At 60.5% G+C, this 24,757-nt stretch overlaps 3 protein-coding genes and 1 long non-coding RNA gene across 10 annotated transcripts; 3 read left to right on the forward strand and 1 right to left on the reverse strand.

Moving 5' to 3' along the window:
- Positions 1-25: 25 nt before the first annotated feature.
- GDPGP1 (GDP-D-glucose phosphorylase 1) lies at positions 26-1,782 on the forward strand. Its single transcript, XM_065076936.1, has one exon. The coding sequence runs from the start codon at positions 182-184 to the stop codon at positions 1,253-1,255; it is 1,074 nt and encodes a 357-aa protein (XP_064933008.1). The 5' UTR covers positions 26-181; the 3' UTR covers positions 1,256-1,782.
- TTLL13 (tubulin tyrosine ligase like 13) lies at positions 1,350-13,461 on the forward strand. 4 transcript variants are annotated; one of them, XM_065076905.1, is made up of 16 exons: positions 1,350-1,558; positions 1,987-2,027; positions 3,186-3,304; positions 3,839-3,969; positions 5,317-5,473; positions 5,738-5,881; positions 6,973-7,058; positions 7,197-7,422; positions 7,848-8,032; positions 8,854-9,042; positions 9,485-9,668; positions 9,958-10,155; positions 11,680-12,028; positions 12,210-12,926; positions 12,997-13,107; positions 13,180-13,461. In XM_065076905.1, exons 1-15 carry the CDS (start codon positions 1,350-1,352, stop codon positions 13,080-13,082), a joined length of 3,021 nt encoding a protein of 1,006 aa, XP_064932977.1. In that variant the 3' UTR covers positions 13,083-13,107; positions 13,180-13,461. The 4 variants fall into 4 exon arrangements, with proteins under 4 accessions (XP_064932977.1, XP_064932978.1, XP_064932979.1 ...); XM_065076906.1 differs by lacking the exon at positions 12,997-13,107; XM_065076907.1 differs by lacking the exon at positions 8,854-9,042.
- Positions 9,351-13,275, reverse strand: LOC135580583 (uncharacterized). Its single transcript, XR_010475460.1, has 2 exons — positions 13,078-13,275; positions 9,351-12,384 (listed from the first exon to the last, which is right to left on the reverse strand). It is a non-coding gene; the product is annotated as an uncharacterized LOC135580583 (long non-coding RNA).
- VPS33B (VPS33B late endosome and lysosome associated) lies at positions 13,409-24,469 on the forward strand. Of its 4 annotated transcripts, none has more exons than XR_010475459.1 (25): positions 13,409-13,608; positions 14,152-14,207; positions 14,866-15,280; positions 15,458-15,538; positions 15,619-15,680; positions 15,856-15,905; positions 16,249-16,316; positions 16,545-16,590; positions 16,897-16,991; positions 17,370-17,474; positions 17,910-18,006; positions 18,165-18,242; positions 18,464-18,537; positions 18,905-18,991; positions 19,073-19,163; positions 19,375-19,449; positions 19,723-19,787; positions 19,855-19,909; positions 19,992-20,038; positions 20,243-20,375; positions 23,297-23,370; positions 23,595-23,696; positions 23,817-23,892; positions 23,978-24,090; positions 24,328-24,469. XR_010475459.1 is itself a non-coding variant. In XM_065076922.1 (25 exons), exons 2-25 carry the CDS (start codon positions 14,173-14,175, stop codon positions 24,405-24,407), a joined length of 2,208 nt encoding a protein of 735 aa, XP_064932994.1. In that variant the 5' UTR covers positions 13,409-13,608; positions 14,152-14,172; the 3' UTR covers positions 24,408-24,469. The 4 variants fall into 4 exon arrangements, 3 of the variants coding, with proteins under 3 accessions (XP_064932994.1, XP_064932995.1, XP_064932996.1); XM_065076922.1 differs by having other exon boundaries at positions 23,974-24,090; XM_065076923.1 differs by having other exon boundaries at positions 15,622-15,680; positions 23,974-24,090.
- Positions 24,470-24,757: the final 288 nt, after the last annotated feature.

Genomic DNA, 24,757 nt, shown 5'->3' on the forward strand with positions numbered 1-24,757 from the left:
CGCGAACGCCCCGCCCACCTGCGCCACGCAGCCGCGCGCGCACGGCGGGCACCGGGGGCCGGTACGGCCGGGGAGCGGGGCGGGGCCTCCGGGCCGTCCCGTTCCGTCCCCGCGGCTGAGCCCCGCCCCGCCGGGCGCTGAGCGAGCGCTCCGCCCCGACAGGAGCCGGCCGGCATCCGGCATGGCGAGCGAGGAGCCGGACGAGCCGAGTCCCGAGGAGTTCGTGTACGGGGAGGAGGACTTCGTCCTGCAGGGAGCCGGCTGGGGGGCCGAGCCAGGCTCCGCGCCCTCCCGCTTCGACCGGGCGCTGCTAGAGGGCTGGGACGACCGGATGGAGCGGGGCCTGTTCCGGTACCGGCTGGGGCCGCTCCCCACCCGCGTTCTGCCCGGCCCCATGCGGCTGGTGGCCCAGCTCAACGTGCAGCGCGGCACCGAGCGCCGCCCGCCGCAGCCCGTCTGCAGCCTCCGGCAGCCCTTCGACCCCGCAGCCTTCAACTTCACCCGCCTGCGCCCCGGCGAGCTGCTGCTCCGGCTGCGCAGGGCGGGGGACGCGCCCGGCCCCGCGGCCCCCGAGCCGCTGCTGGTGGCGATCAACGCCAGCCCGCTGGAGCGCGGCCACGTCCTGCTGCTGCCGGCCCCGGCGCGGCGGCTGCCGCAGGCGCTGACGGCCCCGGCGCTGCACGGGGGGCTGGAGGCCGCGCTGCTCAGCGCCCACCCTGGCTTCTGCGTGGGCTTCAACGGGCTGGGCGGCTGCGCCTCGGTTAACCACCTGCACTTGCACGGGCTCTACCTGCCGCGCCCGCTGCCGGTGAAGGCGGCGCCGGCCCAGCCGCTCTGCCCGCGGCTCGGTCTGCTGTGGGCCGGCCCCGCGCCCGCCTTCCTCTTCTACGCCGCCGGCCCCGCCGAGCTGGGGCTGCTGGCCCAGGACGTGTGCCGGGCGGCGGAACACCTGACGGACACCGGGCTGGCCTACAACGTGCTGGCCACGCGGGGCAACCCGCCGGAGGGGGCGGCGGGGGCCGGCTGGGGGCTGCGGGTGCTGCTGTGGGCGCGCAAGCCCAGCTTCGGTGCCAAGAACGGCGCCGCCTTCAACGTGGCGTTGTGCGAGCTGGCGGGGTACCTGCCGGTGGCGGCGGAGCCGGCCTTCTGGGACCTCACCGAGACCGACGCCGTGCGCGCCATCCGCGAGCACCTCCTCCCGGAAATGCAGCTGCTGCGCCTCGGCGAGGACCTGGCGCGGCTGCTGGCGGGCTGAGCGGCGCCGCGGCCGCTACCCGCACCGGGACCGGCGGAGCCGCTCTGCTTGGCACCGCCGGCATCTCTATGGCCGGTGTGAGGACGGAGCGGCTATGGCCCCGCCCCCTCGCGTGTTCGGGGCGGCTGGTCGCCATGGCAACGGAGCGGCACCGGGAGCGGCCGCGATGGAGGCGGGCGGCGGCGGGGGGGGGGCGGCCCCGGGAGCCCCCCCGGGCGGGGAGGGGGCCGCCGCAGAACCCCCGGGCCAGCCTGTTACTCCCAGCGACCCCCCTGAGCCGCGGAAGAGGCGGAGGAAGCGCAGGCGAGTGCGGGGGCGGCCGTTGTGCCCGTGTTCCGGGGGGTCTCTCTGCCGGTAGCGGGGGTCGGCGCCGCCGGAGCCCCCACAGACCCTGCTCACACCCCCGAGCCGTGCTCGCTCCCGGGACACGGCAAGTGCGGCCCCGGGCGATGTTCGGCCGCTGCCCTCAGCCCCGGGGGGCATCACAGGGACGTTCTGGATCAGAAAATAAACGCTCTTTGCCCTGAGTTGTCCCAGTGATCCCAGTGTTGCCGACCCCACGGGAGGACCCGTGGCCAGGGCCCGCTTGGCTGTGTCTCCCGGCTGAGCCCAGCGGCTCTGCCTTGAGCTCCGTGCAGTGTGTGCAGGGACACAGTTGTCCCTTCCCCAGCACCTGGCATGGGCCGCGGTTCCACGCTGAGCAGCTCTTCTGTCATCTCTTTCCATTGCAGTGTTCCCTCCATCAACCTGACTGCCTGCAAGTACGAGAGCGGTGAGTCTCAGGAGCTGCGGGTCCCTGTGGGCCAGCGCATTGACCAGCTGGTGCTGGTACCACCATTCACTGCGCGGCACCTGCGGTTTGTGGGCTTGTTGGTTGGAAGTGACTTGGGCCCCTGTGAACAGTGTGGAGTTTGCCACACTTTTGCCTGAGGTGCCTCCAGTTTAATGAGACATAAAATGTGCCGCGGCAGCACCAGCGCCCCCCCCCCGCCTTATCTGCGTCTGCCACAACTGCTGAAGCAGGTGAGAAGGGTCTGGTCAGGGGCATTTCCAGTGCCAGGCTGGTGCCTGTGCTTGGGAAATGATCTGAGAGCTCTCAGCTGCTTTAAGCTGGTGCTGGAACAGGCAGGGTTGGTACCTAGAACCTCTCCAGGGAGCTGATCCCCCTCCTGGCTTGCTCCTCTTTGCTGCCGCAGGCTGTATCTTAAAACAGCAGACTTAGAGCATTCCATGGATGTCATTAGCCAGTTTGGTAATGACTATTCCAGCCGTGCAACCACATTCGTGTTGTTGGAGGTCACAGCCTGGCCAGCTGTGTGAGGAACACAGTCTGTACCCCAGGGACAGGCACTGTGGGTCTCACTGGGGCCATGCTCAGGCGGTTTGCTGACGGGAGGTGGATGGGGAACAGTGGTGGCAGTGCTGGGCACCACAGGAACAAGAACCATTTAACTGGAGTTCCTGGCGTGTGCTGACCTTCCTCACCTCACCAGCCCTGGGAGAGGCCAAATTCAGAACCGGCAGTAACAGGAACCATCCCAGCAGCCACCTTCTGCTCCAGAGCTTGTGTGTTTTGCTGCCAAACATCTTTAGATTTCAAAGATGAAACTAGCACCCTCAGAAGGCCTGTATCTGCCCTGTGTGTCCAAGCCTGCTGGAGCGTGGGGTACTCTGGGACCCCAGGGCATGTGGGCTGAGGGGACTGGTAGCTCCCAGTACACCAGCAGCCCAAGGCTGGAGTGAGTTTAGACAGGTACAGCTCATGTTTGTGACCCCTCCGTAAGGGCCCAGCAACACCTTACATCTCTGAGAGCAGAACTGCAGCCTGGGGAGCTTTGTTCCATGCTCTGTCCCTGGTTACTTTGTGGATTTAACGGTCCCTGGTGCTTAGATTCTCTGCCTGACCCCTTGTCTCCTTGCCTTGGTACAGTGCGGCGGGCAGCACAGTCCTGTGGGCTGAAAGAAGTGGGAGATAACGAGGAGTGGACAGTGTACTGGACAGACTACTCGGTGTCTCTGGAGCGTGTCATGGAAATGAAGCGGTTCCAGGTAAAGCCCCTGTGTGAAGGTTGCCCAGGAGAGAGCTCAGGAGGGAGGGACGGGGGCTGGGAGTGGAACAACGCACTGCAGGATGGAACAGAAGTGTTCAAAGTGGCACCTGTGGCCCCCGCTGTGCATCAGTTCCAGAGGGTACAGGTTCACAGACCTTTCCTCCTGTTGTGTCGCTGGTACAGTGCCATCAACAACACTCTGGCAGTTGGTAGCATGAACTGGAGAGCTGCCAACCCCTTTAACGTAGCGTGTAATAAATGGTTCTTGATGACAAATGGCTCCCTTCCTGAAGCTGCGATATTCTGGGGAGGGAGAGCTTCAGGACTGTGATGGAATGAGCACATAAATCACGCTGGTGAAGTTCACATAAAGCAGCTGCAGTGTAATCTTGTCCCTCAGCAGACGTTCAAGGTGACCACAGGCCCAGCTTCCCATTCTGCGTGCTGCTTTCCCCGCAGGCAGTTTTCCTCAGGTCTCGAGGAGGATCCCTGCTGTTCTGTGCTGATTGTTTCTCATCTGCACCTCTTTCAGAAAATCAACCATTTTCCGGGCATGCTAGAGATCTGCCGCAAGGACTTGCTGGCTCGCAACCTCAACCGCATGCTCAGGCTCTTCCCCAAGGAGTACCGCATATTTCCCCGCACTTGGTGCCTGCCAGCCGAGTGAGTGATCCACATTAACGCAGCTGAGAGCAGGAGCATGGAATTGGGACATGGAAGCCTCCGTGTGACAGGGCTGGGATGGAGGGGCCTGTCGGAGATGTCATGTCTCAGCCTGGACCTTCCGAACCACCCCTGGGGCTGAACGGGGTGTTGCAACACATTTCTAGTTTCACACCTCTGTAATTCCCATTGGAGTGAGTTATCCTGTGTCACGGCATCCCTGGCACTGTGCTGTGCCACAGGCAGGCTCCTGCCACAAAGCTGAACCCAGGGAGAGGGTGGGTAGATGTGAACCACCCCTGAATTCCTCGAGCTTTGGGGCAGCCGCCTGGCTCCTCCACTCAAACGCAGGCGAGCAATGGTGGAGATGCAGCTGAAAGGGACCAAAGAGCACTGGGAGGTTGGGGGTTGCAGACAGACAAGAACCCTTTCACAGACAGATTTTACTCTTCCTGAAAACCTCAACATGGGGCTCCCATCACCTGTTCTGTACTGAACTGTCCTCATGGTTAGAATGATTTTCTTCATAACTGACCTAAAAGCACCTTTGCTGAAATATCAGCTCTTCCGAACTTTCCCGTCTGCCCTGGCCCTGGGGAGCAGCAGTTTGCTCCATCGTACTGACAGTGTGTTGTGTCCAGAAGGCTGTTGCCATGTGTCCTCAGTCGTCCTGTTTCTGGTATAGATGGACCTAGTTCTCTCATGTTTCTTCCCAGGCTGCGTTTCCTGACTCATGTTGCTCCTGACACTGTTTTGGGGATTTGTCCTGTTTGTCTCTCTCTTTCCCTAAAGTGGTGCCCACTAGAGAGACAGGGCTTCTCCACCCAGAGCAAAATACCTAATTGGCACATGGGCTTGAGTCATCAGAGCCCGGTGCTCCCCAGGAGCTGCTGAAGATCAGCCGTAACACAACAGCCGTGCTCAGCTGCCAGCCCCTGCCTCCTGTGCGGAATGCTCTGCCCTGGCTCCTGCCCTGGGGTGATGAGCTGACACCAAAGGGACCTCACGACTTGTCACCTCCTCCTCCTCCTCTACAGCCAGGGCTTGTTTGTTTTCTCCCACTCTCTGCTGTGGCATCAGAGCCAAAACCTCACTGATCCTGTATCCACAGAGATGACTGGTCCCTGTGAACCTCCCAGTAGAGGCAGAGATATCTGCAGGTGGGAGATGGAACTAGGAGAGGACCAGTGTGTCACTGGTGTGGACCAGGACTGGCCATGCTGCTCCTCTGCTGCAGGGGCTTGGTCTGTGCTGGCCCACTGCACCATGGTTTCAGTCCCTAACTGTTCTAAGACAGTTCAAGGCTGTCTTTTTGCAGTTTGTAACTGTCACCCCTTCCTTGCGCAGCTATGGGGATTTCCAGGCCTACAGACGCGTGAGGAAAAACAGAACGTTCATCTGCAAACCAGACAGCGGCTGCCAGGGGAGAGGGATCTTCATCACCCGGAACGCAGAGGACATCAAGCACGGGGAGCATATGATCTGCCAGCAATACATCTCGAAGGTACTGGGGACAGTCTGGACATGCAGCCTCCCAGCTCCTCAAGCTTCCTTGTCCTCCCTGCATCCTTTGCCCTGCGCCTGCCCGGCTCTGCCCGGGACACCGGAGTGGCTGTGGGGACACAGTGAAAGCTCGCCCGTGTCCTCCCTGCCGATCTGCCCAGGCACAGCACAGGCAGTGCAGACAGAGCAGCCACCCTCAGGGAATTGCAGCGTGCCTGGCAGTGTCTCTGTATCTCATGCTTGCTCCTGCCTTTTTTCTCTACAGCCTTTCCTTATTGATGGCTTTAAATTTGACATGCGCATCTATGTGCTGGTCACATCTTGTGACCCACTGAGGATTTTTGTCTACAAGGAGGGTCTGGCCCGGTTTGCCACCATGAGGTACATCGTTCCCAGCAGCAGAAACCTGGTAAAATGGGGAAGTTTCCAAAAAGCTCACATGGTATCTGTAGGTGTCAGTCCCTAACGTGTCCTGGGGGTGTTCCAGACCTTGGAAAGACAGACTGGTGGGTTTCATGGGACCCAGCTTTATTCTTTCCTGTTCTCCCCTCCCTCTGTACCTCCTCTGCCTCCTCACGGGGTATTTCAGGGGTGTCTGAATTAGATCTACTCCCAGGCCCCACATCTGGGCTATTTACTGGCATTATGACAGAATCCTGGAGTTGTTCTGCTTCGAAGGAACCTTGGAAGGTCTTGAGCACAACCTTCTGCTCCAAACTGTGTCAACAATAAATTCAGATCTGGTTTCTTGGTCAGGTGCTGAAAACCTGCAAGGACAGAGACCCCGTGGTGTTTCTGGGCAACACTGCTACTGCTTCTTGCCTCTATGAGCATTCCCAAGTCCACACCGTTCCTTGTCTGCCTGCACTTTGGGCAGAAAAGAGGGACCTGGGGGTTTTCTGGTGGTACTGGGACAGCTGAGGAGAGACAGGGCAGTGCAGAGTGTGGCCATGTGTCCCCAGGCTGGTCTGTGACCCGCAGATCCCAGCGGCACAGGGACTGTGGCGTTGGTTGCTCTGCTGTCATCACAGCTGCCCCGTGGCACCCTGGGTTCCTGATGTCCCAGGTTGTCCCAGAACTGCACAGCTATATGTGTATATGTGCATACATGTATATGTGCATATATGCATATGCCCTTCCTGACTCCAAGACGTGCATGTCTTGGAGGGGGCTTCTGCACTGAGTGAACGGAGGAAGAATCTGCAGGGCTGTGCTGCAGGTTCTGTCCTCAGGGGTCCCTTGTTCACCAGCATGGCCTTGGCTGGAATGGCATTTGTGGGGTGGCTCCTATGCTCTCCCAGAGATGGAAACAGAGGGGGCAGAGTGTTGCCTCAAACTGTCTGGAGAGGGAATCACCAGCAGAATCGACTCCTTTCCAAGTCACCGCCCAGGGGAGAAAGGAGTGGGGAAGTGGGTGGCCAGAACGGCGCTGACGGGGCTGGTTTTATTTACACTCTGTAGCTGAGAGGAAATGATGGTCTCCTATGGTTCCTCTCACAGGGTGATATCTGCATGCATTTGACCAACTATGCTATCAACAAACGTAACGAAAACTTCATCCAGGATGACACAGTGGGCAGTAAGAGGTATTGTCTTCTCCAGGTACCACAGTGCCCGTGCACATCCCTCAGGAAAGCTGCACTGGGGATGTTGCTTTACTTCCAGCTTTCTTGGGGCCAACATGGTATCATGTCAGCTCTTACCATCTCCCGTCCTTTCCACAGGAAACTGTCTACCCTGAATGCCTGGATGGCAGATAACTGCTACAACACAACCAAACTCTGGGAAGATATTGAAGATATTATTATAAAGACTCTGATTTCAGCTCACCCTGTGCTGAAGCACAATTACCAAAGCTGCTTTCCGAACCACACCGCTGGCTGCGCCTGCTTTGAGGTCCTGGGGTTTGACATTCTTCTGGACAGGAGGCTGAAGCCGTGGCTGCTGGAGGTGAGGACGGAGCCGCCTCAGGCTGCGCCAGGAGCAGTGGAGACTGGGGAGGCTGCAGAACGAGGGGCCGTGGGATGAGCAGAACTCTTTTGGCTGAAAAGGGCCACTTCATTCACACAGTTAAGCAAGCTGTGAAGGCAAGCAGCCAAACAGCGTGCTGTGGGCTGAGCGGGGTCTCAGAGCTGTTCCCTCCCTAGCAGCAGGGACCTTCCTGACCCGTGGGACTCCTTGACTGTACCTGTACCCTGACCTTACGACAGCTGCAGTGCAAATGGGCATCACAGCAGGGCAGCACCGCTGCTGCCCGCAGCTCCTGTGCCTGTTGCTGTCACAGGGAGGCACATCCAGGGACAGCGTGCAGCAGGCTGGCTGCTGATTGCGTGTCCTGGGAGCTGCCCCGTGAGACAGGCTGCTTGTTTTGGCAGGTGAACCACTCCCCCAGCTTCACCACAGACTCTCGCTTGGACCGGGAGGTGAAGGACGCTCTGCTCTGTGATACCATTAACCTGATAAACGTGCACGCCTGTAACAAAAGGAAGGTGCTTGAAGAAGACAAGCAGCGGGTAAAGGAACGGCTCCTCCAAGCCTCTCAGGCTGTCCGTGTGTCCAGGTATTGCCCTTCCCTGCAGTGCTGCAGGTCCCAGTGAGAAAATCTGGGGCACAGTGCAGCAGGATAACACCGAGGCTGGTCCCGGGGCTGTGACACTGTATGGCCTCTGAGATTCCCCAGGACATCTGTGTCCTGCGAGGAAGAGTAGGGCTGGTCTCTGGGATATCTGAGATTCATGCTGCTCTGGGTCCTGTACAGAGTCATCCCCATGGCGCTGTGCCCGCTTGTCACATCCTGCACTGTGAAGGGCTGTGCCACCTCCCTGGGGTCATGGGGATGCTCGCAGGACAGGTCACAGCCCTGCATCTGCAGCCAGGGGTACCCGGGGACACAGGGCCCTTCTCCAGAGCAGCGTTCCTCTCCCAGGGCTGGGATTCACCCCTTCTCTGCCTGCACGTCCTGTCGTGAGTAATTAATCCACATGGCCTCCCGAGCCCGCTGCCCAGGCTTCTCCTGCTACAAGGGCAAGACAGGAGCTGCCTCCAGCTCCCACTTCCATAGGAGGAATACCCCCCACAGCATGCAGGGGGCTGATGTTCCTGGAACAGGCACATCGTTAACAACTTCTCTAGTGACGGGGTCAGCGGGTGGAAGGGCTGTGGGGCAGGGAGTGAGCCTTGGCAGCAGGGGAAGGATCTGGAAGCCAGCACTCTGCAGACAGAAGGTGAAGTGTGGGCTGTGTTGGTTCCCTGCAGCACACCCACATGAAACAGGCTCCCAAACTGGGAAGGATGGGGGAAGGTGCTGCTGGGCCCATGTGCCCCAGCCAGGACAGCTCCCAGAGCCCCTGTCACTGTTCCCTGTGCCTTCTCTGTGCGCAGGCGTGAGGAGCTGCAGAGCACACAGGCTGCCTGGCTGTCGCAGGCAGAGCAGTACGAGGACTTGCACCTGGGTGGGTACCGGCGCATCTACCCCGCCCGCGGAACAGAGAAGTATGAGCCCTTTTTCAAGCAAAGCAGCTCCCTCTTCCAGGAAACCGTGTCATCCAAAGCACGAGAGGAGTGTGCCAGGTACACTGCACCCACAGAAACCCCCCTCACAGGGTGGCACTTGCTTCTGATCCCTCTCAGGGATGGCTCTGTGCTTAGGAGATGTAACATGAGCGGGCAAGACCTGGAAGGGAAGGCGGCTGCGTGTGCCACGTCACCCTGGCAAAGCCACTTCCACACATACCCTTGAGAGGCGAATGTGATACCCCAGTGACCTGGGGACTCTGGGGCACCACGTCGCAGTGTCCTCACCCTTCGGGTTGGCACAGCCTAATTCACGGGCAGTTCTTACAGAAGTGAGAGTCTCTTTTAAAAGCACTCCTGGCCCATTTCTTGGCACACTTCTATTATGGTTTATTCACTACAGAACATCTGGCTAAGTAAAATATGCTCAGATTGAAGGCTTCATTTTGCTGTTATACCTCTTATTGAACCAGTGACCAAGACTGTTGTTCCATGGCAGGCAGCAACTGGAGGAAATTCGCCTGAAAAAAGAAAAGTTGGAAGCTGTTACCAAGAAGAAGAAAACTGAGAGGAAAGAAGACCTGCAAGGAGAGACAGCTGGGGAGAAATCCCAGATCCATAATAAAAACACAGCTCCCACAACACGCCTCAGCTCCAGAAGGACTAGGATGTGGGACAGAAAGGTACCTTGCTCTGGTCACTGCCTGGCTATGGGCTCTGGGACCAGTGCTGGGCCGTGGGTGTCTCCCAGGGACCAGAACTGAGAGGCTGCAGAGCTGACAAGCTCATGCTGGCAGGTACCTGCAGGCACCAGTGTTGTCCCTTCCCTGTTGTGGCTCCTACTGGCATCTTCATCCCGCTCCAGCCCAAAGTCTGTAACTCTCCTTAGTGCTCAGAGCAGCCTGGGGCATTGTCACTTTTGTGCATCACTAGTGCTTCAGCTTTGCTGTAACTCTAGTGCTTCTTTCTAAGGCACAGCGCTTGCAATACGACTCCATGCAACCCCAGGATATTGTGGAATATGAGGAGAAGAAAAGAGTAAATGCTCTTCTGCAGCGTGAGAACCTTATCCGAGGCCTGGGCATCATAGAGCAGCTCACCCAGCTGCTCCCAGCAACAGACAGACCAGCTGACATGCACAGATCCTGCACCGCTGTCCCCAAGAGCCAGGTAACTGAAGATGGCCCAGACACGTCCTGCGAGGCCAGCACAGGAGTCGGCCACTTGCAGAAGGAGTTTGAGGAATGAACCACGGGCATTGAGTATCTCTGGTGTGGCTCAGTTCAATGAGATCCGATGCAGCGCCTGGGGCAGTGGGTGACATGTCTTTGTCCCTTTCCAAAGGGATGTGCTGGAGCTGCGCCGGTCACCTGCATGGAGCTCCTGTCACCTTCCCCCGGGGACCCACTCCCTGCCACAGGAGAGCAGGCCACTGCACTGTTGCTGTGGGGACACTGTTGTCCCCAGCACACAGCTCTGTGTGAGCTGCTACTCCAGGGCAGTCCTGTGATTCCTAGCTGAATAGAAGTAATTCCTGGATAGGCCAGGAGCCAGGAGCACTAACATGACAGGAGCATGGTAACAGAGCACACACAGCAAAGAGGCCCTAAAAGGAAGAGTGGGGATGCCTAAAAACAAGCAAAAAGAAGTCTTTAGGTGAATTATGTACTGCAAACAATGCCTCTCCCTGAGCATCTTCCTTTCTGCATGGCACCGCCCCCCACATGGGAAAGGTGAGGAGCTGGTGCATGTGCCTAAAACCTGCAGTCTCAGCCCTCAGTCTGGGGCTCCCTCTTCAGCCACCCTCACTCTGCGAGAGCCCATCACGCTGCAAACCCTCGGTGCTGCACTCCAGCCCGTCCCGAGGAGCAGCTGCAGGTTGGGCTTTGCTGAGTATTGCGATGGGGAACCAGGGTTTGGACCTGCAGTTAAGGCAGATCTGCCTGGTTCTCCAAACTGAGCCTTGGCTGCCACACTGAGTCCCAAACCAGGCTACTGGTCTAAAAGCACAAGGGGGGAGGCCCCTGGGGGTTCTGGGGCATTGATGGTCACCTGCTGTGTAAGGAAAGGGCTGTTTCTGGACCTGCCAGTAATTAAAAACCTTGCAAAAGGGCCATTGCCATCCAGCAGCACCGTCTGCTTCCAGAAAGCCTCCTGCTCCTGCCGGGAAGGGTGACACATCAGGAGGGTGCTGATGGGCTCAAGGCACCAGAGTTGCAGGAATTATTCAGTCTTCTAGTACCTTACAAGAAATTGGAAACTATCCATTTAATTTAACTAAAGAAGCCTAAGAAGGGATTTGATCTGTAAGAACTGATGGTAGCTGCCTTTACCAGACAAAGCAGAGCAGAACCTCAAACCCAAGCTCTGCCTAAAATCTGGAGAATTTTTTCTGTAGTGAAGGATAATCTGGGGGTGGGTCAGATCCTTCATCGCTGGAGTCTTCCCAGCCCGCTCTGGCGTTTCTTCCCACAGCCCCGGTGCTAGCCCAGCCCAACGTCACAGGCAGGGGACAGGCGGCTCCAGCAGGCAGCTGCTGTCACCCCGACAATCCCAGTCGGGACGGTGACTGGTGTGCCTGGCACCTGCAGGGTGACACTTCAGCAAGCGCCTGTAGATGACTAGATGACTAGGTGCCTTGTGCCAAGGCATCTGGAGCTAAGTCATGGCTGCTTTCTTTCCTTCCATCCACAGTTTCCCTGGGGTGCCCTTGGGGGCCAGGACACCCACTGCTTAATGACGCTCATCCCCTTCTCACTCCTGGGAGGTCCGGTCCAGCCTTCGGCACAGCGGTTCACACACAACCCCCAAGCCAAGGTGCAGCCGCCAGCCAGCTCAGGTCCTGCCGCCAGCACCCTCTCCGTTCGAGGCCAGCGCATCCCGTACCACGAGCAGCACATGGTGCGGCAGCGGGTGCAGAGCACAGGCCGGCTGCGTGGTCCAGCAGCGGGGATGGCAGCGGTTCCCCAGCCCTGCAGCGGACCCGCGGAGCTGCAGGCAAGAGGCCAGTGTCTGCCTGGCACTGGAACCAAGGCTGAAGGCTGTGAGTATGAATTACCTTTGGCTCTGAACGTCCATGTTGTGGAGGCTCCTCGGTGAGCTGGAGCTGCGGGCAGGCAGAGAGGAGCTGCGGATGTTCCTGGGCTGGCCAGAGTGTGAGGAGTGGGAGGGCTGACAGTGCTCTGGTGTCTGCCCGGCCCCCACATCTGCCTGTGCTCTTCCAGATGAAGCTAGCAGGCTGTCCTGTGCAGGCAGCTGTCACCCGGTGTCCCCAGCCAGCATGGACAAGGTCACAGGCAATGGCATCTTCAGCCCTGCCACAGTCCCGGAGCTCCCCATCACCTCTACCGCCTGCATGCTGCACATCTGTGCCTCACACCACGCCAGTGCCTTGCACACCTGCAGTGCAAAAAGCCCAGGTAATGTGGCACAGGGGATGCCAACGCTCAGCCTTCCTCCCCGAGGGTGTTTGCCAAAGAACCACAGCTGCTGGACCAGGCCGGTTGCTGAACCCCCTGACTGGAGCCTGGGCATGGGTCCCACTGCCCACCCTGGGCAGCTCTGCCAGGCCAGAGGCTGGCGCCTGCACCCTCTCCTGCGCCCCCGCCCGCACTCTGCCTGCGCCCCTTCCTGCACCCGAACCCCCAGCGGCTGCCCCGCTCCCTGCCCCGCGCGGGTGCTCCCGGCCCCTTGTTCACGACCGCCTGCCCGGGACCGGGACACCGGGGCGGCCGTGCCGGGCATCCCCGCTCCTCCCCCGCCGGGGCCGCTCCGCCGCCGGCCCCGCCCGGCTCCCGGCCGCTACTCCCGGCCATGGCGGCGCTGCTGCGGCGGGGGCTGCGGGCGGTCGCGCTCCTTAGCGGGGCCTCACGGCGGGCAGCAGCGGCGGCGTGGTCCGGGGACCCGGAGCCGCCGGACCCGGCGCTGGAGGAGGCCGAGAGGTTCGGGGCGGCTGGGCCGGGAACCGGGCCTGGAGCGGGACCGGGCGGGCGCTCACGTCTCTCCCCGCAGGGCGCGGCGGCGGCGGGCGGCAGCGCGGCTGCAGCGCCTGCGGCGGGAGCTGGGCGGGGGACGCGGCGCCCCCGAACGCACCCTGAGCTGGCGGGCGATGGAACAGATGCGGTGAGGAGCGGGGCCGGGCGGGCCTGGCCGTGTCCCGGGGGCCGTGCCGTGGTGACCGTGCTGTTCCTGCAGGTTCCTGCGGCAGGAGCTGCCCGAGGAGTGGCCGCTGGAGCGCCTGGCCCAGGGATTCGGTGTGAGCCCGGACGTGGTGCGGCGGGTGCTGCGGAGCCGGGGCTGCCCGCCGCCGCGCCGCCGCCTGCGGCAGGACGAGCGCGCGCTGAGCGCCGCAACGGCACCGGGACCGGTTCCGGCCGCCAGCCACGAGGTGCGCGCTCCCGACGGGTCGCTGCTGTACCGGCTGCCGCGGAGCCGGGGCGGGCTGGGGCCCGACGCGCAATAAACGGCTGGAGGGGACCCGCCTCCCCCGCGTTGCTTCCGCCGCGCCGACCATGGGCTCCGAGGCGGCGGCGCTGCTGGAGGCGGTGGATTTCGCGGCCAGGAAGCACAAGGGACAGCGGCGGAAGGACCCCGAGGGCACCCCCTTCATCAACCACCCCATCGGTGCGGAGACCCCAGCACCCACATCCGCGCAATGCCGCCCGCCCTAGAACGGCCCCGGCAGCCGCGTCCCGCTCCCCGGGGACCCACGGGACGCCTCCCCCCACCCCTTCCCCAGAGCACCGCCTGTCCCGGAACCCTCTGCCTCTGGAAAAAAACAGGCCCCCTCCCCTGTCCCTACCGCCCGACTCGGGGCAGAACTTCGGGACACAGCTGCCCCACCCCCACCTCCTCCACGCTCTGGGGCTGCACCCACGATGTTTCCCTGGCCGGGACGGTGCCCACGAGAGCTGCCACCCTGCCTGGCCCAGCATCCCCCTGTCCCAGCCACCTGCCTAGCCTGGGGACAATGCGCACCCCGCGGGCACCGGCCCCCGGGACCCTCCTGCCCGCCTCAGCCCAAGGCTTTCACCCCACATGACCTGTCCGCGGGGTCCCCCCTGCCCCAGGCACTGTCCGTCCAGGACAGACCCCGAGGACCCCTCCCTGCCCTCGGAGCTGACCGCTCCCCCCCGCCCTGTCCCACCACTCTGCTCTGCCTCGCAGGCGTAGCCAGGATCCTGGCCCATGAGGCTGGTGTCACAGACATTGTCGTGCTGCAGGTAACAACCTACTCCCCCCGCCCCGCTCTCCCCCGGGCCTGTCCCCGGGGCCCCCAGCGTCCCCTCCTCGTCCCAGGCCGCCCTCCTGCACGACACGGTGGAGGACACCGACACCAGCTTCTCGGAGATCGAGGAGCTGTTCGGGGCGGAGGTGCGGCGGGTGGTGGAGGAGGTGACAGACGACAAGACGCTGCCCAAGGCAGAGCGCAAGCGGCTGCAGGTGGAGCGGGCGGCGGGCAGCAGCCCCCGCGCCAAGCTGGTCAAGCTGGCGGACAAGCTCTACAACCTGCGGGACCTGAACCGCTGCACCCCCGAAGGTACAGCCCGCTCCGTGGCCCGGCACCGCGCTGGGGGCCCTGCCCGCTCCCGGGTGACGCCGGCACGGTGGGGGCTGTCCCGGTCCCGCTCCCGGGAGGACGCTGAGGGACCCGTTGGTCCCGGCCAGAGCAGCTTCGAGCCTGGGCCGGCTGGGGGGGGTGGGTGTCAGTGTGCCGGAGCAGCGGGACCTCGGTCCCGGCGCTCGGTGGGTGCCCGGACTCGCGGCTTCCTGCCGACACGGCCGCTGTCCCGCCCGGCGCTCCGGATCGCTCCCGGGCCGGCGGAGCCTCCGGCGCCCCCGCGGCCGGACGTGACGCACGCGCCGCGCATGTCCCCGCAGGGTGGTCGGCCGAGCGCGTGCAGGAGTACTTCCGGTGGGCGGCGCGGGTGGTGGCCGGTCTGCGCGGGACGAGCTCCCCGCTGGAGGCGGCGCTGCGGCGGCTGTTCGAGGAGCGCGGCCTGGCCCTGTGACCGGCACCGGGGCGCCCCGGCCCCGGCGCTTCCGGGTAGTACGGGCGGGGCGGGGCTCGGCGGCCAATAAACGTGCGCAGAACGGAGCGTCTCGCGTCTCTTGTTGCCATGGCGCCGGGCACTTCCGCCGCGAGCTTCCGGCGGGGCCGCGGCCGCGTTCGGGCGTTCCGGGTCCCCGCCGCCCCGCCATGGCTGTTGCCGGCCGCCGCGATGCGCCCGAGCCGCCCGACTTCGGCATCCTGAAGCGGCTGGCGCGGGACCAGCTCATCTACCTGCTGGAGCAGGTCCGGACTGGGCGGCGGGGCGAGGCCGGGCCCTTCAGGGGTCCCGTACCGGGCGCGGGGGTTGGGGAGGGGCCGGAGCGGGGTCGGCCCCGGGCGGGTGAGGGGGTGTCGGTCAGGGAGGGGGATCGGCCCGGGACTGTCCCGTGAGTCGCCGCCCCAAGCCCCGTCCGCCCGCAGCTTCCCGGGAAGAAGGACCTGTTCATCGAGCCCGACCTCATGAGCCCCCTGGACCGCATCGCCAGCGTCTCCATCCTCAAGGTACCGCGGGGCTGCAGCGGGTGGACGGCGCCGCCGGTGCTGCCCGCGCTGGCCGCTGATGCCCTGGCCCCTCCCCGCAGCAGCACGAGGTGGACAAGCTGTACAAGGTGGACACCCGGCCGGCCCCCAGCTCCAGCGACCAGTGAGTCCCCCTGGCACGGCCCGGGCCGGGGACAGCACCCGCGGGGGACAGGTGCCTCTCCCGGCTCCGGGTTTACCCCCGCGGGGTTGGCTGGTCCCCGGGCAGCACTGCTGTGGGCCCGGGCTGGGAAGGCAGGGCCAGCACAAGGGGGCTCTCACTCCCTCTGTGCCCACAGGTTCTGCTTCCTCGTCCGGCCGCGGCTCAGGACAATGCGGCACATCGCGGGTGAGCGTGGTGCCAAGATGGGGGTGACACTCGACTCAGTGGGCGACGCCTCAGCCCCACGCTGGGGATCGGGCTGCAGCTGCCTGGGGGGCGTGGGCGTGGGGAGAACCTGTGCTATGGGGCTGGGGTTGGTGCTCTGGGTGCCCAGGTCAAGTGGGCTGGAGAAGGGCTTTTGGAACAGCCACAGTCTTGGCAGACAGGCCACACACCTGTGGTTTTGCTTTCTGCCTGAAGTATTGGGGGTCCTGTGAGATGTGGGACCCTGCACCCAATGGAGCAAGAGGGCTTGTGCTGGTTCAGGGGGAGGCGGCCTTTGCAGATTCTGACGGGGTTTAGTCCGCAGATATTGTCAATGCGGACAAGATGTCGGGGAGGAGCAGGAAGTACAAGATCATCTTCAGCCCCCAAAAGGTGGGTCTCACTGTGCTCTGCTGCTATTTACCCCATTGTTCTGTTTCTGCCTGACCTTTGTGCCTTCCACCCCTCCTACAGACACCAACAGTTCTTTGTATCTGACTGAGAAATGTTTAATTAAAACCAAATGTTACGATGCCTGGGGATGAGGTGGTCACCTCCATTGCCAGATGTTTCTGCGCTTGGAGCACAGCTGGACCCTGAGGGTCTCTCCTTCTCTTCCAGTTTTATGCGTGTGAGATGGTGCTGGAGGAAGAGGGAGTCTTTGGTGGTGAGTGGGATCGTGGCTGCTGCCTCATGGGGCTTCCTCGTGTAGCTCGGGTGTCGCAGAATCCCAGTTGGATCCCTGTACGGGGATCCCTGTGTGGACGGGGATAGCGGGTCTGTGTGAGCGCACCCTGTGTGCACCCTGGCATCCTCCCCCGTCTGTGGGGAGTACAGAGGGTCCTGCCCAGAACCCCTATGAACAGACCCTGTAGCTCTGCTCCCCACACCCTGTTTGTGGGGCTGTTGCATTTCTTGGGGATGTTTTTGCCGTGGGCTGGGTCACTGTCACCTTTCCTTGTCCCACACTCAGATGTCACCTGTGATGAATGGTCCTTCTACCTGCTGCCCCTGGACGAAGACATCATCAGCATGGAGCTGCCTGAGTTCTTCCGCGACTACTTCTTGGTCAGTAGGACGGTGTCGCTGTGACACTGCCCTGCAGGTGGCAGCCTGTCCCTGTCCCATTTGTCAGGCTCTGGAAAGGAGAGCTCTGTCAGGGAGCTGTTGGGTGACATCCTGCATGGTCCTCTCAGGCCCTTGTCTGCTGTCCTGGGGTGGCTTTTGCCAGGAGCAGCAGTTCAGAGGGTCTGTGGTTCCTCCTCCTATGCTGGCCCTTCCTCTGTTCCCCCCCAAGCAGCTTCAGGGTGTCCCAGCACATTCCTGTGTGTGTTACCCCTGGAAGTGCCGGGCCCATCCCCAGCTCCATCTCCAGCCCATCCCCACCATAGCAGTCCTTTCCCAGACAGCCCAGACTCGCTCCCTGACCTCTTGCGGTTCCTGCAGGAGGGAGATCACCGCTGGATCAACACCATTGCTCGAGCCCTGCAGCTGCTGAACTCCCTGTATGGACCTTTCGGCAGAGCCTATGGCATTGGCAGGTGTGCCAAGGTATGGCTGTGCTGCCGGGCTGGGGAGCTGCCCCAGTCCCTGGGGTGTGGCTGGGGGGAGCTGAACCCTACCAGCTGTGTGGTGTCTGCATCATTGTGGGGATGGCACCGCACTGATGCCCCTTCCCCAGCAGCTTGCGGGACTCGGCAGTTTATGGGGGCACTGCCATCCTCCCGCCAGTGCCATGTGTGCTGAGATTGGGCGGGGGGAGCCGCGGCACCGTCTGCTGCTGGTTGGGGTGTTGTGGAGCACCCTGTGACCAGGGGGAAAGCATTGGTGCCCAGTGTCAGCCAGTGAGCCTCAGGCCTTCTGCATCCAGTTGTCCCCGTGGGATGCCGTGGCTGTGGGACATGGTGGCCCCTGGCTGGTGGCACAGGAAGGGCCAGTGCTGGGGGAGGCTGTGGCCACTCCACTGGCACGCTCTGCCCTGCACAGATGAGCTATGAGCTGTGGCGAGACCTGGAGGAGGAGAGTGAGGGCGACGGCCAGGGCAGGACACCTGAGATTGGCAACGTCTTCCTCATGGACAGAGGTGGGTGAGGGGGCAGCGGGCTGGGTCCGCCGGCCCAGGGGGAGGAGGTTGGGCCGGCAGTGCAGCCAGAGAGGGACCTCAGGGGTACAGGGCACAGTGGGGCTCCAGGGCAGGGGGTGCAGGGAGCAGAAGGGCAGCCTGGGACCGCTCCTTTGCAGACATGGACTATGTGACGGCGCTGTGCTCTCAGGTGGTGTACGAGGGGCTGGTGGATGACACTTTCCGCATCAAGTGCGGTAGGTTGCTGGATGGGTGCCAGCACGGTCAGAGCCAGGGCCCGTGAGCTGCCGCCGGGGCCATTCCCACGGGGACAGTCCTGCCGCAGGTGCTGAGGCTGTACACGGGGACACGCTGGCTCTGACCGCGTGGCGTTGCCGTCGCTGCTGCCTCTGTGGCAGGGCTGACACAGGGGGGTGTCACAGTTTCTGGGGCAAAGCAGCTCCTTGTCCCTCTGCAGGGAGCGTGGATTTTGGGCCAGATGTCACCTCCTCTGACAAGAGCATTAAGGTGTTGCTCAATGCCCAGGACAAAGTGAGTGCCCCCATGGGTCCCCTGTGCCCCAGTGGCACCCGGAGGTGGCTGACCAGGACAGTTCCCTCCCTGAGCCTGGGCAGGAGGCCAGGCACTGCTGGGCCTTGGGGCACAGGTCAGGACAGGCTGGGGTTTAGAGACAGAGACACAGGGACTGCGGGGGAGCTCAGCTCCTGCAGCCACAGCCCGCGCATGCGGGGGCTGTCATGCTGGCCCATCAATGTTTGGGGCACTGACCCTCTCAGGGGGACACCGCCTCATCTCGCTCCTGTTCAGGCTCCTGGAGAGCGTCAGCTGCGAGTGCTGCGGTGCCGGGGCTGGCGCTGCCGTGGGGGGTGCTCAGCACCGGCTGCTGTGGGCTCTGCAGGTCTTCAGCCAGATCCGTAACGAGCACTTCTCCAGCGTGTTTGGCTTCCTGAGCCAGAAGTCGCGGAACCTGCAGGCACAGTATGACGTGAGTGTCACCTGGTGTGTGGGTCCCCACGGTGCCATCCCTGTGCAGCTGTGTTACCTCCCACGTGCTCTGTCTTCGCAGCGGCGCCGTGGCATGGACATCAAACAGATGAAGAACTTTGTGTCCCAGGAGCTGAAGGGGCTGAAGCAGGAGCATCGGCTGCTGAGTCTGCGTAGGGCCGCTGGGTGGTGTGGGGACAGGCTGCTGGGGGGGCTGGATGGAGAGTGGGGGGGTGGGAGGTCCTGCTTGTCCCCAGGAGGGGCAGGTGACTCCAGCAGGGTTGAGGCAGCAAAGATTCACACAAGTGTCCGTGGGGGAGCTGGGGCACAAGCTGCGTGTGGAGCCCATTACTTCTCCCAAGCAGCTGTCTCTTGGCTCTGCAGATATTGGCGCCTGTGAGTCCATCATGAAGAAGAAAACCAAGCAGGACTTCCAGGAGATGATTAAGGCTGAACACTGTGAGTGCTGGTCCCTGCCCCGTGGTTGTGCCACCCCTGTCTCCATCCTCGCTCCTCACACCGGGTGTCCCTGCGCAACCACGCTCTGCCCAGACGGTCTCTACCGGGGGGTCTCGAGGTGCGGAACGGGCTCAAGCTGCCCCTCAGAGGGCTGGTGTGTGGCTGGGGGGCTCAGCACTGGCCTGTTCCCTGGGGCGTGGGGATGGCTTTGCCCAGGCTTCAGCTGGGGCAGCTGCTGTGAGCCTGGGGCTGCACTGAGGCTGCCCCCCCCAGCTCTGCTTGATGGCTTCGACATCCGTGAGAGCACCAGCTTCATCGAGGAGCACATCAACCGGCAGGTGAGAACCGCACGAGGGGGATGGGCTGAGCTGGGGGACACAGGGGTCACCATCCGCCCCCCCACAGGTGTCCCCCATTGAGAGCCTGCGCCTGATGTGCCTCCTGTCCATCACGGAGAATGGTGAGGGCTCGGGGCAGGGGGGGAGGGGCACGCTGGGGCCCCAGCCGTGGTGCAGAGCTCATCACCCCGCTGCTCCCCACAGGTCTGGTCCCCAAAGACTATCGCTCCCTGAAAACCCAGTACCTGCAGGTGCGTGTCTGGGCTCGCAGCATACCAGCATAGGGGGCTGTCTCCCGCCTGCTGCTCCCCAGGGACACTGGGGACACCCCCACGCTCTGCCTGTCCCTGTCCCTGACTGCGGCGGCTCTGAGCCCTGTCCCTATGGCGGGGGCACCTGCTGCCTCCCCCTGGACACAGTGGGGGCTCCGTGCTGACGCGGCTGTCCCTTTGCAGAGCTACGGGCCCGAGCACCTGCTGACCTTCCACAACCTGAAGCGCATGGGGCTGCTGACGGAGCAGGCGGCTGGGGAGACCCTGACGGCCGTGGAGAGCCGAGTCAGCAAACTGGTGACGGACCGGGCTGCGGGTGAGCACCTGGGCAGGGCCCCCAGGAGCTGCTGCCCACAGCCGCTGGCGGCAATGAGAACAGTTCATACAGATGCAGACAGGGATGCACAGGCACAGAGTACTTGTTAGCAGCGAGAGCAGAGCCAGGCAGAGCTGACCTTTATTAACAATTCTCAATGTATAGATTTACAGATATGGGCTTGGACTAAGGTTAGACAGACTGTTTTTTACAATAATTGTTATTCTAAACACACCACACTCATGTTGTGACTGTTTTCAGTCACATTCCCACGCATATCTTGTGGGCAGCATTCACCCCCACTCGTTCACATGCCCAGGCCCAACATTCTCACATCATACATATGGGTGTGGTTTTCCAACCCGAGATATTCTCACTGGCCTGGCCTATCACCCCTTACACTCATAAAAAACATACTTCTGTGTAACCTGTCCCAAGGCCCTTTAGCTGGAACTGCACATCCTGCCATTCCCACAGCTCCCCCTTTTTTGTTTTTGAACATCTGGTTCACAGTGAGCACAGCAAGGACCCTGGCTTCATTCTTCTTTACATTCTCTATCAGTCTTCAGGTGACTGGGAGAACTACAAGAAAAAATACTACACAAGCACATCCAATTCCCACAAAACCCCATATATATAGATTGAGGCCTGAAAACCATGTTTTTGGGTCTAACCACTTTATGCTATTAGAAAATGTCATCCATTGTGTCTTGCAGCGTTAATTCTTGCAAATCATGCGATTGTTTTTGCAGGGCACTGGCTAAATCCTGAACCAGGCCTTGCACATTAGCCGAGAATGCTCTCTGGAGATGTTTCATTTGGGTTCACTACTGAACACTATCATTCCATTCCAACAGCGTTACACATAAATTCTTTTGAGTATATTCTGAATCGCAATGCAGTTTTATTCTGGTAGCTGAAGTGTTCTGTCCATCTCCTGTCCACAACAAGGCTGCTTCACAAATATTCATTGCAGAGGTATGAAGAGTTGTTGAGTTTTATTCTTCCCCTTAGATGACTGCTCTCCGGTCTCAGCAGAAACGGTCTTTACAGAAAGACGTTTGTCTCCTCCTTTATCTGTGTTACAAAGGCAATCAAAAGTCAGTTTTAGGTGGACAAGAATTAAGTCCCCCTTTTTTGTTTTAACAACATTCATTTCAGTGTAGAATGCGCTCGTTCAATAATAGCCTGTCCAGTGGGAGAATATGGAATACCTGTGACATGCGAAACACCCCATTGCTGTAAAAAATATTGCGTGGATCTAGCAGTGTAGCCAGGACCGTTGTCAGTTTAATCTGTTGTGGCACTCCCAGCATAGCAAAACAGCGGGTCCAGTGGCTCTGAACATCCTTGCTGTTTTCACTAGTATGAGCAGATGCACAAAGCATACCTGAAAAAGTATCTATAGAAACAGGTACATATTTCAAATGACTGAAAGATGAGACGTGTAACATCTGTCTGCTAAATGGCATTAGCTGTGAGCCCATAAGGGTTAACTCCAAGGGAGCATAAATTTGTAATAAGGCCTTGACATTCCAGGCAAGAGCAAACTACGTCTTTTGCTTGTTTGAGTGTCAGATAAAACATCTTTTTTAAAGCAGCAGCATTTTGATGGAAAAAAGCGTGTGAAGCCCTGTCAGACTGGAAGTGGACGGTAGCTGCAGTGTAAGAGTCCGCAACTGCATTTCCTTCTGTTACAGAACCTGGTAAAGTGGTATGGAGTGCATATGAGTAACAAACAGTGGGTGTCTGCGAAGCTGTAATGCAGTTTGCAATGATAGAAACATTTCAAAGAGCTGCTCTTGTGAGCAGCTACTGTAATTTCCAAGGACATAGATTGCAAATAAGAAAATAAAGATCAGATTTCACAAATGGTACATATATGACAGATGGGTCATGGCCTATTAAGACCCAAATCTGTTCTCTGCATTTTTTGATCAGTGTAACAATCAATTCTAGAAGCCAAGTGATAGTTTTATGGAAAGAATTAGGAAAAAAACAATCCATTCCAAGTATATAATTCTGTTTGCATTCTCATCATACCAGTTTGTTTGCATTCTACTCATACTGTCCCACAATAGCCACAGGTTGTTTTTGTGTTGTAACTATAAATAGACAAATCTGCAAGTGTAATCAAATGCAGTCAGCCTGTAAGGTTGTCATAACCTTGTTCATCAAAGTCTCTAACCCCATTTTGACTGTCATGTTTATCGGATACTGTTTTTCCTTACCAAATTTAACGTCCTCTTCCAGTTCTATCAGTGTAGTGTTGGCTTTACCAATACTTCCCAATACCAGTGGAAATACAGCATCCAAAATTTCCTTGGAGATTTCTCACAGCAAACAGATCTGCACCTTCCAAGCACCTTCTTATGGGACATGCAACTAAACAGAATTCTCAGAAAACGTTATTTGGGCTTACAATTTACTTCACAAATCTTGACCTAAGAGAGGTATGAGGCTTTCTGGCAAATGCTGTTCTTTAGTAAGCTGGACTGGGCAAGGCTTTGATTAGCGTTTCATCTGGGTTGCTGCAACTGTTATCCCAAAACGGGATTCTTTATCCAGTGTGCATACAAAAGAGCCAAATTTAGTACGCTGAGATGTGACACAGCCCATCACAGAGTTGTGCAAGTCTGGATGCTGGAATAAAGCTAGCATGCTAGAAAGAAAAGTAACAACTATTACACACAAAATCTCACCACCACATTCATGCAGCAAAGAGCTCAATTAGCCATGTTCTTCCGTATTATCACAAAATATACATTGCGAGTCCATGGATTCTCGTTATTTAACAGTCTGTGAACTTACCGTACCACGTAACAGGCAAAGAGCCAGGAGCTCAGCGTGTCCTCCTGCCCAGCCTCTGGCTGTTGCTGACCCAGAGCCTCTGAGCTGCTTCTCCTCCCTTTTTTTTCCAGGAAAGATCACAGATGCGTTTAATTCTTTGGCCAAGAAGAGCAACTTCCGAGCCATAAGCAAGAAGCTGGGGTTGGTATGTCCGTGCAGGGCTGCTGCTCTGTCCCCGTCCCTGCTCTGCTCAGTCCATGCCCAGGTCTGCAGGCTCTGCACCCCCAGACACTCAGTGCCCGGGGGCCGGAGCTGCTGCTGCTCCGCACAGCGCGGGGGCTTCTCCCTGGGCAGGGGCTGCTGCAGGCCGCACAGACCCCGTGGGGGGAGCATGCTGGTCCTGTGCGTGGGTGTTGCACATCTCTGCAGATCCCACGGGTGGACGGGGAGTACGACCTGAAGATTCCGCGCGACATGGCGTACGTGTTCAGCGGTGCCTACATCCCTCTGAGCTGCAAGATCATTGAGCAGGTGAGGCCGGGGAACAGCGCGTGTCCCCAGCCCCAGCTCCTGTGGGGGTCCCAGGGTGGGGCGTTGGGGTGCGGGTCGGTGCCTCCCTCCATTGAGCCCAATCTGCGCCCCGTCCCAAAGGTGCTGGAGCGCCGGGGCTGGCAGGGCCTGGAGGAGGTTGTGCGGCTGCTCAACGGCAACGAGTTCTCTGTCTCAGGTAGTGCTGGTGCTGGGTGGGGGGCCTGGGAGCGGGGGGGAACCTGTGGCTGGAGGTCCCATAGCACTGTGGCCTGTCCAGACAGTGCTGGAGAAGACAACCCCGCTGGGGATGCCCAGCGTGTGATCCTCGCCGTCTTCCTGGGGGGCTGCACGTTCTCCGAAATTGCGGCTCTGCGGTTTCTGGGGAAGGAGAGAGGTAGGAGCTGCGGCAAGGGCTGTGGGCCGAGGTCACAGCCAAAACCGAGCAGCAGCCATGCTGGGGGGCAGTGAGACCCGTCCTGGGGAACATCCCTGCCCTGGCTGGGGCCCGGCTGGGAGCGCGGGCCGTGCCCCGTGGCTCTGTTCCACTGCTGTGTCCCAGGCTCTGTCCTGAGCCCTGTCCAGGCTCAGCCCCACGGCTCACGGGCACTGGTGGGGCCTCTCTCTCCCGCAGGGTTCAAGTTCATCTTCCTGACCACGGCCATCACCAACAGCGCCCGCATGCTGGAGGCCATGATCGAGGCCAAGGCCTGATGCCCGGCGGGGGGGTCGGGCAGGGTGGGCTCTGCCCGGTGCCAATAAACCCCTCGCTCCTAGCACGGCTCCAGCTCCGGCTCCGTCTCGGCGCTGCGAGCCGGGGGCGGGTGGGTCCCGCGGGGCAGCGTCTTTAGGGGGGATCTCTACCGGGGCCGAGGGCAGCTGGGAGCGGGGCGGGGGTGTCCCGGGGGTACGGGGAGCGGGCACGGGAGAGCCCCAGTGGGTGGGGTGAGTGGGGCTCCCGCGCGAGGTCACGTGGCTACTGTCAAATACTGAGCACGCGCCAGTTGACTCGCGGTGCTGTGCCGTTAAGACACGGGTGCCGGTCTCGCTTGTGATTGGTTAGG

This window comes from Columba livia, chromosome 11, assembly GCF_036013475.1.
Source record: "Columba livia isolate bColLiv1 breed racing homer chromosome 11, bColLiv1.pat.W.v2, whole genome shotgun sequence".
Lineage (NCBI taxonomy): Eukaryota > Metazoa > Chordata > Aves > Columbiformes > Columbidae > Columba > Columba livia.